This window comes from Hirundo rustica, chromosome 1, assembly GCF_015227805.2.
Source record: "Hirundo rustica isolate bHirRus1 chromosome 1, bHirRus1.pri.v3, whole genome shotgun sequence".
Lineage (NCBI taxonomy): Eukaryota > Metazoa > Chordata > Aves > Passeriformes > Hirundinidae > Hirundo > Hirundo rustica.
The window spans coordinates 146905458-146919593 of NC_053450.1; the positions used below are offsets into that span (position 1 = coordinate 146905458).

Here is a 14136-nt window from a genome sequence, read left to right on the forward strand (position 1 = left end):
TTTTACAAAGAGCTGCTGCCATGGTTCTGTTATTCTGTCAATAGTTTCAGTAACTAAAATGTTGCTTGTAAGTGTTTCGGGACATTGTTTAATTAAAAATGATCTTCACTGGGTTGTGATTGGAAAACCATCTATTTTAATATTTATGACCTTAATATTTAAGGTCAAAATGTGAATTAAGCCTGAGTAGGTACTAGCAAACCAATGGAGCAATCAGAATATATTTTTTCAAACTTTGTTAGAAATTTCAGTAGAAATTCTGTGAATTCAATTCCAGTAGAACCAGTAGTTTGTTCATGGACTGACTTTCCTAAAATATACCACAAGCTCTTCACTTGTCTTAACAGCCACTTTTTTCTGTTTGCAGCCTTTTTTATTTTCTTCCCAAGCAATTTTTCATGCTTTGATATTCTCAGTTCCAGAGGCAGCACATAGTTTTCAGTTACCCAGTCACACTGCTGTGTCCTGCATGGTACCTTTGAAGCTCTGGTGGCAGGGTAGCATAATTACAAACATGTTCTATTTTGAAAGAAATATGGCTTATAACATTTTTTCTTTATTTTTTTTTTCTTAGGTCATTTTTAAATGAAATAATGGAGTGCATTCTTTCTGAAGAAATTGAAGGGATTTTTAGTCTAACAGCTACTGTCTGCATTGTGGTTATAATTAAAGGTCAGTTAAAACATTTTTTCCTTTTTCCATCTTTCTTTTTATGTACTGCATTGAAATACACAGTAATTAATCCAGGATAGTGAAAATCCAATTTAATATCTAATCTTCCATTAAGCAATCTTTTCTGTTTAAATTTATTCTATGAAAATATAGAAGGGTGGGGCTGTTTTTTTTGATAAATTATTATTTTTGTCCAACATTTCAACTCATTTCAAATAGGTAAGCACAAAACTTCACTTCTAAAGGATATTGCACCTGCCATGCAAAGGAAGCTGATACTGTGCAAGGATGCTGCCACAAGAGAATCCAGCAGCACTGGAAGGTGGGTGTGCTGTGGGGATGGAGCACTGAGCTCTCCTGTCCCCTCCCTGCAATAATTGGCTCTGTTCTGTACTTGTATGACACTGTTAGAGCCTTCTGAATGATTGATTGCAGGGTTTAAAATACTGGGGGGCGGGGGGAAAGTGGGAGGTATTGAGCCCAGCACAGTATTAAATTTCCTGCCCTTATATTTGCTGTGATTGCAATCTTTACATATTTAGCTTCAGGCTTTTTTTCATTGAATTTGAATGTGTTATCACTTGATCCTGTATATTGCAGGATTCACTTCTGAAATCCAGGTCTGTTTGCAGCAGGGATGGAACAGAACAAAATAGTCCAGTTACTATTTCTTATTGCTAGAAGGATTTTCTCCTACATTTTGGCATTGGGCATATGAATCCAAACCTATGCTGGCAGTAAAAATTTAACTGAGTATAACAATGACTTTGAGACCTTTCCACAGGTGATTTTATTTTGCTCTTTCTGTTGGGGGTTTTCAGTCATATCTGGTGTATCTTTTGTGAAGAGTTTTTGGAAAGTGACTGGCTGCATTGTATTTGCAATCTGTTATCTCAAGCCTGTCTAGAGAATCGTGATGAATGATTTAGCCTTTAGTGTCTCAAATTTGCTTAAGTCTTAAAATTTGTGAACATCTGATTTCTGCCTAGTTATTGAACTGCCTGTGGAATCAAAAAGTGTGCAAAGGAGACATTATAAGCACAAACACAGAATGTGAAGAAACCAGACTGGGGTTATGGACCATAATCCAAAATTACTGAGGAAGTTTGCAATGCACCTGAACATGCAGAGGCCCTTCAACCTAGTCATCCTTAAAATTCAGTCAAACAATGGATGTAGAGTAGACAGAGTTTAAAATAAAAAAACCAAACCAGAGCCTCCCAAACAAGCCAAAAAGCCCATTGTATAGGAACCTCACTGTATAGGAGCTTAATTTACTCAATGGTTTCCTGCACAGCTCTCCCAGTGTGCTCTCCTCGTGGATCCCTGGCCCGAGGCACGTTGTTCTCTGGCATTTCAGTGAACATTGGTGCCTCCATCCAGACCATGGTGCTCTGGGATCCCTTCCACTACCTGGAAGAGGCCTTCAGGAAAGCTGGATTGTTGCTTGGCTGTGAACAAAATGCCTTTGGTCAGGACCTAGTTTAGAAACAAAATCAAACACAAATAAACAAAACCCCATTCTTTTCTCCATGAAATTATTTTACAATGGGTTGCCAAGTGTCCTACTAGAATATTTCTAATAATAATAATAATAATTGTCTGGAAAAGACGGAGAGCAGCAGGGTATTGTGTTTCAGTTTGCACTTGTAATCAAGACAGTAGAAAAAGCTGTGAAATTAAAGTGAATCTTAACATGATTAAATAAATAGGAACATTAAAGTGAGTAATTGCTGCTACTTGAGAGCACTGCTGACTATAAATTTCAGTGAGAACACAGATAATTGCTTTATGAATCTATACGATCGTCTCTGCCCAGTGAACTGGGACAAATCAACCTGCGTGTTGGGGCACATGAAGAGTATAAGATGCTACACAGTGTTTTAATTTTGTGATGTATGAGTGGCTACCTTTGTATAATACCAGCCTAGGAGACAGTTGCAGATGAAATTTGAGGGTTAGGGATATGAATATGATAACGGGAAGATTTTTTCTATGAATTGGAATTGTACTGTGATAAAATTCAGAAGCTATTAGACAGCTTTGCAGAATTTGGGGAGGGATTCATATTTGTACAGTTATGTTGGGGAGTTTTTTTCTCTCCAGAAGGGTAAAATAATTGATGCTGGAAAGATGTTTGGAGGAAGTTCTGCAGTGATTAGGTTTTGCACAATGAATTAAAGTGTATTTGCAGTCTCACAGCTAAGACAGAACGTCAGACTAAGCTGGGCCTCTGGTGGCTTCTGATGTGCTATTTGTAGTGCTCTGCTGCATGTGTGCTAATGTACAGCCAGAATGTGATTATACATGGTCTAAATCGTGCCCTATTGTTTGTAAACTATTTTATCATCCTACTCGGCTTACCAAACACCAAATTTTAGTTGTGGTATGCTCCAAGCTAGATCACTGGTCATTAATTGGAAGACAGTCCTCTAATACACAGTACCGTGCTACTGCTTGCTAAAATACATTACTGGGTTTTAACTCATTCTTAATAGTATTACTATTTTTCGCTTCTGAATGCATTATCTCCTAATAACTCCTCGAGGGATTATTTTATTCAATACCCAGGTATACCAGGAAATGGTGACATTCTTTAATTTCCCAAGAGAACTGGTGTTCTGTGCCAGCATCTTAACTTCAGACTTAGGACTAATCTCTTACATATTAGCAATGAAAGCAAAAAGTAAAAAAGCTGTCTGGTGTGGTAATTAAGGTGCTGCCCTTATACAAAGAATTGTTGCATTAATTCAGAAGCAAAACTTTTCACTGCAATTTACTCTCTCTTCAGCTGAGTTAGTGGTTTCAGATGGTCCCGTGGGTCTGTATTTTAAAAATGCTGTTCAGTGCATTTAAAAATTCTGGACAACATAGTATGTACTGAGAGAATTTCCTCAAGAGTAATGGCACACACATGAGTTTAGTTTATAAAATGCAAATATTTATGCCTAACGAAAAAAAGCAGATAATGTTGTCAATGCAGTCATTTGGAGGCTAGAGAAAAATGTCTCACCTTCTGTAAAACCTAATGTGCTATAGGATAATAGCTTTTACTTAATGCTGTGTATTTACTTTATTTATTATTTTGATATGAGTATTAGAATTTAAATTTAGTTAATGGCTGTGCTCAAAGATATTTCTTTAGTATTATCATTTAGCTAGCTCCCAAATTCTTAATTGCGCTCTCATTGCATCTGTAAATCATGTCTGTTGAATTGTTTTGGTGTATAACTCTGGGTATCATTTCTCTGCCTCCCATCTTTAAGTTCCCTAGAAAGGTACTTGGTAAAATGGATTCCAGCTTGTTTGTTGGGGAAGAGCGCAGTTATTCCAATTGATGGCTTTTGGCCAATGTGACAATGGTCCCACATTACAAATCCATTGGTTTTATAGCCTTAAACTGTAACAAAATAAAATTTATACAAAGCAGCATTATGCCTAAACCCATAGACCTAATTATGCTAATTCTGTAGTACCTTGTAACACTGCCTTACTTTGATGCTGGAGTTTCACCCTGGCTTAAAGGCTGTGGCACCGCAGAGAGAATCGTGTGATTGGAGATCAGAGCCAGAATGGGACTAAGGGGAGTGTGAGGGCAGCTGGAGGAGGCAGCTGCTAATAAGGATGAGATAGAAAGCTCAGGCTTGGAAAAAGTTGCCACAGGTGAGAAGAAAAATTATAAAGACTGAAGAGTGAGGGAGAAATGAAGAAAGTAAAAGAATGAAAAGTGGTCTTAGAATGAATTTCACTGTTTTGTTTGAACAAAAGAGTAACAATGCTGTGCAGAAAACGAATGGGTTCTTTAACTAGATGATGAAATATTAGAAAATGTGCTTGAATTGACATAGCAATTTAAACTGGTTTGCTGTTGGATATTCTGGAGACAGAGATGATCAGCAGAAAAATGGAAAAGTTGAAAGAAAAAGAATCCAGCTCTTTCAAAAGTAATTTGTAAAGGCACTCTAATAAACTAATATGGACTAAGTGGTCAATGAAATCATGTGGTGGCTCTCAAGTCTGACAATCAAATAGTTGAGGATTGATTTGGCATTTAGCATTTCTAATTCTGTTATGCACTGTTTCATGGCATTTCAGATTCCTGTATGAATCATCCCTGAAAATTTTGGATGAGCTTTTGAATCCGTGACCACGCAGAAGCTTTTGTCGTGAAAATTGAGGGAAGATATATTGCTTTTTGAAAAACCTACCTTGTAAACTTGTGAATTGTTTAAGATTGCTTTCTGTTATTCTGTACATTTAAAGCAAGCAAAATGTATAAAAGTGTGTATAGAAATTTTGTAATAGTAAAGATTTTTCAACAGCTGCAAAGGGGTTATTCTGTATAAAAATGTCTTGTTGGGGGGAGTGTAAAATCAGTATTTTTGTACCATTGTTTTTGTGAAACAAATAATAATAATTGTATCATAAATACTCTTGAGACTGAGGTAACAAGTGATCTCAGTCCCTGGGAGGACTAGAGCATATTCCTTGGGCTTATGGAAATGAATCTTATTTTGACGTATGTGTGGGTCAAAATGGTGATTGTGAATAGCCATCATGGCTTTACCAGGGGCAAGCTGTGCCTAACCAGCCTGACTTCCCTCCCCCTTTGTAGAAGAGAGAGCTCAGCATGTGCTGGGTCCTACCTTTGGCAAAGACTTTTACAGTCTTTCACAGTATCCTTACAGCCAAGCTGGAGAGAGATGGGATGGATGGGTAGACTTGGAAGGTGAATGGGAAACTGGCTGGACCATCAGAGTGGAAGAATAAAGGGGTGAGATTGGCAGCTGTGGCTGTGGCACTGCTGAGGACAGGCCCTGCTGCCAGGGCTGGTTGGTGACAGGGTGAGCAGCAGCCTCGGACTGATGGCAGATGACAGCAGCTGGGAGCCACAGCTGACACCGAGGGGCATCTCTTGATGTTCAGCAAGGACCTGGACCTGATGGACAAATCCTGCACCACGCACACGAGCACCTGCACGAGGGCGGCTTCTTGCTGCCTGCACCTGCCTGCAGGGGAGGATAAAGGAAGCACTTTCCCCAGAGACGCCTGCAGGGGAGGATAAAGGAAGCACTTTCCCCAGAGATGAATGGAGGAGAAGATGGCTGCAGAAATAACTTGAGCAAGAGAATTTCTTGTTGGACATGAAAAAAATCATGAGAGTGAATTGGAACTGGAAGAGGTTACTCAGAATGCCTGTGGAATATCCATCCTTGGAGATGTGCAGCACTTGGCTGACAAGGAGGGCTCCCACCTTCCATGGTGTCATAGCTTTGGAGTTAGCCCTGCTGAGCTGGGGATTGGACCAGATTCTCCCCTGAGCTTCCTAATAACTTGAATATTCAGGTGATTGAGTACCCAGTACACTGGGGAGAAGTGTCTTAACTATTAAATGTAGACTTGAGTAATATGTAAATTATTTTACATTTAGCTATTTTTAAAAATATAGCTATTTTGATAAGTTAGTACTAATGATGCAGATAATGTAGGCATCTAAGCCACATATTTATTTTTCTTCATGCAGCCAGATACTGTCCCAAGACTAATAGAATGCTGATTGCAGAGTGTTATTTTGCCTTAATGGAGATACCTGTAAATGAGCTCATGGGGTGGTTCAAGCCCAGCCAGCAGCCAGGCACCACCCAGCTGCTCCCTCACTGCCTCCACCCCTTTGGACATGGGGGCAGGACTGAAAGGCTACAAGTCAAAAAGAAATAGTAGAATAATTAAGAAAAAAATAGTATTTTCAATTTGTGAGGAAAAGAGATAGAGAGGAAAATAAAACCACCTAGCCAGTGCTGTCAGTGCAAACATCAGACCGTACTTGACATACTTGACCTTGGGACATAAAACTTTCCTACTGAAAAAAGCTGTTTTAGTTGGAATGATGATATTTAAAAGCAGTGCAGTTCTTAATAAAAAACTGGCAAGCTTTGCAACAGGAAAGACCATGTGTGCATGGATTCATGAGTTCCAAATTTACCTCATCCACAACAGTGGCCTGACCAAAGAAACTAATGCTTGCCCCAGCAGGTAGCTGCAGATCTGCCAACTGTTTATCTATCAACATCTTTATAAAAACTGTGTTCTTTGGCCTTCATTCTTTTACATCTGTTAACAGGCAGGTGTTCCGGTAATGACCTTTTAAATCTTCTGATTAAACAAATTACTCAATGAATATGTAAATAAGTTTATTTTTTTGCTTCTCAGTCTCTCAGTATTTGCTCATATCATTAGATTAGAAAAGAATCCAAATTCACTGCCTTGTTTTTCTTCAATGTATAGTTTTCGTTTTTTTCATGAAATTCATGGTACAGATGCAATAGCCCTGCACCTGAATGAAATAAAGTTCAATCCATCAACATCAGAAATATGTGGATTTCCTTTGAAGAACTCAGAGGTGATACTGCTAGGAAGGGTAAAAAATTTCAAGGTAAACCTTTGTCTTCCTGGTGGCTGGTACTCAAGTGGTTCCTAAGAGGGTTGAAATAATTTTATGTTAGTCCTGCGGCTGGTGAACATATTTCAGCTCAATTTCTAGTCTGGCTCTACTAAACTGATCTGCCATGAAAAAACATCGGCTTTCTGCTACACAAATAATGGTGTTGGGATTCCTTGAGCCAAGGTCTGTTAGGGCTTTCTCCTTAGTCCTTTGTGGCAAATTCCATAAGAATTTCAGAGGAGTTCTATGTTTCACTTTCTTTCTCATTGCAAACTTTAATCTTGCAAAAATTTAAATCTACATTTTCCTTCTATTTGGAAGATAACAAATAAATAGGATATTTCTTAAGCTGTTATCTTTTGTAAACCTATAAAACAGATTTGTTTCATCTTATTAATCAAAAGTGCTGTTGGGGAAGAGGTGTTCTTTGAGTATGTTTGAAAACTTCCCTTAATCTTGAGACAGACTTTGAGATCTGTTCAGCTTTTTGAAGAAGTTGAACCTGACTTTGATTAATAAAATTGCTTGAAAAATGAGCAAGAAAACACCAGTCTGTGACACTCCTTTGGGCAACTGGCCCTGGCAGGTGCTGATGATGAAGAGCTGCCTGCAGAAGAAACGTTCCGGTCACAGTTGTACTTGTGAGTGCCCTGTCTGGAGCTCTTCCCTTTGTGCATATGCATTCAGGATCAATGAGACTGGAAAAAGCAATAACTTTAGAAATCAAGATTATTTGTAAGGACTTGGGTTCTTTTTGTAATGACAATGTTCATTTGCTTTGTTGTCTGGATGGGAAACAAAGCCCAGCATTTGCTACCTATCACAGCTTCAACTTGTGAGCTAAGGAAAAAAAACAGGAGAAATTCTCAAACTTCTGCCTTAGCAAATAAATATCTTCAGGTATAGATCCAAACATACTAACCTTCAGAACAGCCAGGGAAGTTAAAAAAATTCACCTTGCACCTGTTGTTTACTCCATGAGAGCTGCAACTCACTTTGTATTTAAACTCCCATGTACTCAAGCGTTCTGAGGTCTGACTTTCTGAAGGAAATCAGCCTAATTTTGACACACTCTTTCACCTTGAAAGATGCTTAGTGAAGGACACTCCTGAGAGTGACTGTGATGTGAAACCATGCACACAACAGTGAATTTCCATAGTCTTTGCTGATCTGCTCCAGTGTCTTGCAAACCAAGACCACTGCAGAGTCCAGGGTGCCTGTGCCAGGAGCCCCTGTTGTGGCAGCTGCCCATCTCTGAGAGAAGAGCATGGGTTAGTACTGGCACTGTGACGAGCAGCTGGCCAAGGGCAGCTTTCAGGAACAGCTGCAGAACTTTCCACACGAGGCCAGCAGTTCTTCAGGTTCATTAAGCCCTTGCAGATCCGCACAGGTCTTGCCTAATCTGCTCTAGATGCGAATTCTTGGTTGTGGGCTCTGTTTTTCTGCTTGTCTGAGCATGAGCTGAGGCACAGCCCCAGGCTTCCAGCAGTGCTGTAGCTTTGGCTTTCATTTACTCAGCAGCCACTGGGGCTTTTCACTTGGTTAGGGTGTTCAGCATAGATGTGTTCTGGGTCTTCTCTAATCAGAGTCCTTTGTCTCTCTCCAGTTCCACATCATGGTTCTAGCAAAGCTGCAGAAATGATATGCTGTGGCAGTGAGGAAATTTCAGTTCTCTGTTCTGTTCTGTCACCACTGTTTGAAAACAGTGTGGCAGTAGGAGTTCTGTTACTTTTATTTTGTTACTGCTCATGACTCCAGTAAGCAGAAGCTGTTACCAATCTTTTCTCTCTGTCGTTCTTTTCAACCAGAGGACCATCTTTTTCTTAGCAAAATAACTTGGTTCGCAAACACATGGCTGGACAGATTATATCACAGTGCTTACATTACTTAAGACATCACTTTACTAGATTCTTCCTATGTAAAATTCTAGTATTTTGTTTTATACTCTGTCAACTTGTCCCAGTTTCAAATATATGTTCAAACTTCATTAGTTGATGCTCATTTTTTGTGCTGTCATTAATGAAAATATTAAATAAGATGCTGTTCCAAAACATCATTAGTAATTACTTTTCAGCCTAATCTAGTTCTCTCTTCCGTTCAGTTGGTTCCTTACCCATCTTACTACACCCACAATAAATCCTTGTCTTGGGTTAATACATTTTTATTATGCTGCAGTAGCAGATGCTCTGCTGTAAAGCCTTACATTTTAAGCAGGTACATTTTAGCAGTTCTTGCTGGAGAGGTACGTGAATCCTCTGTGACCCCCATGCCCACATCAAAGGACGTAGAGCCAGCCCAGCCTCCTTCAGGGTCCTTTACAATGTGCAATGGCGTGTGCTTCCTGCCTTTAGGGGTAATTATTAAACACTTAGATAAACTGTTTGTGTTAGCTCAGCTCCCATCTGAATAAAGAATATTGATTTAGCTTCTTTTTTTTATTGTTTCCTACTGTTGACATCCTTACGTACCCACTGCCTGAAATGGTACCTGAGCACAAGCTTCTTAGTGAGAAATTCAGGGTTCATGCACAGACCTTTCTGAAATCTTGCCATGATTATTAAAATTAGGTGTTTGCAACTTTATTTTCTCAGAACAGCCTCTAAAGGAAGAATACAGCATCTGTAAGAACCTACAAATTCAATTAGACCAGTCTAGGACAGTACTTAGAAACAAAACAAAGCAAAACAAAAGAAAAAACCCAAAGTAACTCTACTTCCTGCTCTAGTTCTGGCTGTTTAAGGACTGTTCTGCATTGAAGGACAATCCTTTGGCTGGGCAGGCTCCTTTTACTGATCACACTGCCAAAAACTGTGTCCATTCTTACACCATCCTCTATGGTGGAAACTACCAATACACAGGATAAAGAAAAGGCTTTTACTCTCAATATTTTCTCAGTTCTGTACAAAGAGAAGTTCTAAGGCTTGTTCTGTATTTAAAAGTGGTCCTTTATTAAAGGAGATCATCGTTCCTGACAAAAATTGTTACCTTTTTCTTCTGTCCCCAGTTTCCCTCTCATGGGCTGCTCCCCTTTCAGTGGTCTATCCCCCCATATTGTGTAAAACACTTGTTTGCCAGTGCCTGAGCTGGTCACTGGGCACAGCAGGTGAGTTTGCCTTGTGTACAAGAGCTGCTAGGAAATGTGCAATGCCCACAACAACCTATATTCAAACTCAAGGACAGTAGCAAAAATGTCTGAGATGGGCACTGCATGGTGCAGCTCTATGTCCCAAGAATCTGGTTTTTAAATGAAAGAAGTTAAAGGTGGGATTGCCATCTTCGAGATCAGATTTTTTTTTTCCTTTTGTTGGTGAGGTGTCTCCTATTGTCAGAATTTTAAAAGTTAATGTTATGCTCGGGCTCAAAAAGGATATAAAACCAGTCTATCTGCAATGAAATTGAGAACTATTTGATGCAAGAAAGAGATCAAGGGATCTGATTACAGCCTCCTGGTTGCCAGATTTGATCTACACTGGAATTGACAGCAAACTCTGGCTCCTAAGCCATCCATCACAGGTCAGCCAGCCTCTGGGGGATTCTTATCTTCCCACTTGAGATCACAGAGCCTTAAACTGCCTGAGTAGCACATCGAGATCAGGGAACCTAGTCTGCAGTTTTTAATTTATCAGTGGATCATGGTGCATTGATTGGATGCTTAAAAGCAGGCCTGTTTTAGTGTGATCTAATATTAGAAAGTGCTCTGTGCTATCTGATGAGAGACTCTCCTGGGCAATTAGCACATCTGAACAGGTGTCATGGTTTTGACTCTGGAAATAAAGTGACTTTGTGGAAAAAAAGTACATGGAACCATTTTTTTGTTGTTGGTTGGGGTGTTTGTTTGTTTGTTTGTTTATTTGTTTTTAAATTACAGTGAGAGGGAAGCAAATATATATATATATATTCTTTTATAAACCTATTTGTCAAGACCATCTTTGGCCTCTTGGCTCTCAAGCTTCCTGTTGCACTTCCAGTTTAGGACAGCTCTTCTACCTCTAATCGTACTGATCTGCAAATGAAAGAAAATGTCAGTTATAAGTTTATTTTTGTCTTGGTATTTTTTCTAATTGTGTTTAATGTAATTCTTGCCAGTAGAATTCTGTGGCTTTACCATTTTTTCACCATGATTTTCCTTTTTTCATTGGCAGTCTAGGAGATGAAATGATAGAATGTTAAGTATCCATCACACACCTCAGAGCAAGAACATTGTTCACCTGTTTGTGTACCCCTTCATCACGCACAGTAGAAGCTTTGTTATACAGAGCAGAACAGTTCATGGGAAATGCGCAGCCTAGGAGGGAAATTCCACTGAGAAGCAAAGTAGGTGGTTTTGTTTGGTTTTTGATGCTCCATTGGAACACACTGAAGTACAACAGGGAGCAACAGAAAGGGTTTTTGAAGTAGTGATTCAGAACAGAAAAAGAGCATTGTCTTTTCTATTATTCAACTTTTAATACTTTCTCTGAAACCCAAGATTGTTCTCAACATAATTGTGTACTTGCAGAGACACATAATGTAATATCAGTGTAGTCCAAACAATGTTCCACTCCCCAGCTGTCATTACCATGAACTTTCCCTATACTTTTTTTCTCCCAGTCACAGCATACCCTCAAAAAGTGACCTTCCTTTAAAAGAAACATATCACAGGCAATGGCCTAAGCAGTCTTGTACTCTAAAGATACCAGAATGCTTTCAGCAAGACTTTCTGATTTTTTAAACTGGAAATTATGACCTTACTTGATTTTTTAATTAATTTTTTGCTATTCAAAATAACCCATGTCAATAAGCATTGTTATAAAACTGCAGTGAAAAGGATCTGAGCTCCTGCTCCATTCTGAGTTACTATCAAACATATTGCTGAATTCTACATTTCCTTTATAGTGTACCAGGAGGAAAATATCCTCAAGGATGCTCCAAGCTTATGGACACACAGCAACTATAGCAAATATTCTAAACTCTGGGCAACCACCAGGTTTGTTTCTGTGTTTTGCAGTAAGCAGGCCAATGTCTCCTGGATAGGACATGGAGGATGAAACCTCAGGCTGTGCCAGATGAGGTTTAGATTGGGTATTAGGATCAATTTCTTCACTGAAAGGGTGATCAAGCATTAGAATAGGCTGCCCAGGGAAGGGATGAAATCACCATCCCTGAAAGTGTTCAAAAGATGTGTGGATGTGTCACTTGGGGATATGGTTTTATGGCAAACACAGGGTTGCTGGGTTGGATTCAGTCTTGGAGGTCTTTTCCAACCTCAAAGATTCTATAATCCTTTGAAACACATAAAGACATGGTTTAAGAGTGTTATTAGAGCTGAAAAGTCAGACACTCAAAAGTCAAGTGGTATCAAAATGAAGATGTGCACAGCTTTAATCTCTCCTGTGATTATGCGTCAAATGACACATCTTCAATCACATTAAGAGAAGTTCTCATTCCACACTAAGTGTTCCCTGTACCTGCTGTATGGACTGTGCAAACCCCTTGCTTTGATGACACAGCAAATGGTCAGTGCTTATATCCCCTCGTGGTTCAGCACACAGCTCCACACTGAGCCTGCTGCCTGCTGTTCATACCCAGCTCCTGCAATGGCGTTACTATGGCACTACTCACTGCAGTCCCAGAATTTCACAGTGATTCGTGTCTCTTTCCAGCTCTCTGTAGGCTTACTTATCACCATCTTAAAAATGCACAGTGACACTAAGGTAAAAAATTTCCATGGGATTTTTTCCCATGTTCACCAGATTGTAATGCTTGTTGCCTCAAGGCACCCGTCTCCAGCTGTGGGTGCTCAGCACTGGAACCAGGCTGCAGGTTCTGAGTCAGGTACAGCAAGTGGGGGACATATAGCCAGAGCCTCCTCAGCAGCTTCAATCAGCTACAGGCCAACTCTTTCAGAATGACAAAGTGCAGTAATGTCATTCCTCCTTTAATTGAGCACAAGAAGAGTGGGTAGGTTATCCCAGGGGGTTACTCGTAAAATCCATTCACCAAGCATCAAGTCTTACAGATCAGCAAAGCTGGATGAAAATAGAATTTTTAAACTGTTTCTGAACTCCCTCCCATTAAAAGAACCTAATTAACTTAAAAAAAAAAAGTCTCCCTATTGACATTTCAGGTCAATTTTGATCAATGGTAACCAAATCTAATTATTCATTGCACACCTAAGGTTTTCACGATGGTTTTGAAGAACAAGAACCTATTATCAGAATACATTGCAATTGTCTGATCCTTTCACTTGGATATCCCATCGTGGTGTGCTCAGACAGCAAGTTTTTAAGCTGTGCTGAGGCCTCTTAATGCCCATAAAAATCAGCAGAAATTCAGGTGCTTTTGTTTTGAAATCTGTCTCCAGTGACTACAAAAGAGGCAAGTCACAGTTCAGCCTGTGTTGAACTGAGGTGACAGTGGGTATTAGCAGGAATACAGCCTTTCTCAGTGAAAAGGGACAAGGTCTGGAGCACCTGAGTCACCTGTGCTTGTTCTCACAGAGGCCATCCCTCTCCCAGGGAAGCCCAAATTCCCTTTTATAGCCTGACACCAGATATAAAGATGTCAGAACGGCCTCAGAGTTGACTCACCAGTTACTGTAGCCCTGCCTCGAGACACCAGGGGTCTGTTCTTCACAGGCTCTGGACATCCACACATTGTTTCTTGCTTCACTCCACCTTTGTCTTCTCTTCCAACAACTTCACACCAAATGCAGCTTCAGCAACCTGTTTTTCCTGTAGGTATCACCATAAGTGGTATTTGAACAAGTCAGCTAGAATTTTAGATGAGTTTTAAACGAATTTGGGTTCAATCCAGACCTGCAAATGCCTACATTAACAGAAGCTGCTCTCTCCAGCATCCCTATCAAACCAGCAGGAGAGATGATGGAAATTTTCCTCACACATGCACACCGAAGTGGCTGGTCTGGTACCAAGGCTTCTTAGAGCCTTGGAAGTCAGCCCTGAGCACTCATATACAAAGATGTTTAGGTCTTCAGTTAATGTGAGTCACTTCTCCTGCTATTCTTGCTGATAATTTTCTCT

At 39.8% G+C, this 14136-nt stretch overlaps 1 protein-coding gene across 1 annotated transcript in view; it reads left to right on the top strand.

Moving 5' to 3' along the window:
• The window catches only part of NCAPG2 (non-SMC condensin II complex subunit G2), a 45285-nt gene extending 36770 nt beyond the window's left edge, over positions 1-8515 (top strand). The window contains exons 26-28 of the mRNA XM_040080901.2: positions 575-672; positions 892-994; positions 4768-8515. Of these exons, the coding sequence (XP_039936835.1) occupies positions 575-672; positions 892-994; positions 4768-4819 (253 nt within the window). The 3' untranslated portion in view covers positions 4820-8515. The remainder of the gene's footprint in view (positions 1-574; positions 673-891; positions 995-4767) is intronic.
• Positions 8516-14136: the final 5621 nt, after the last annotated feature.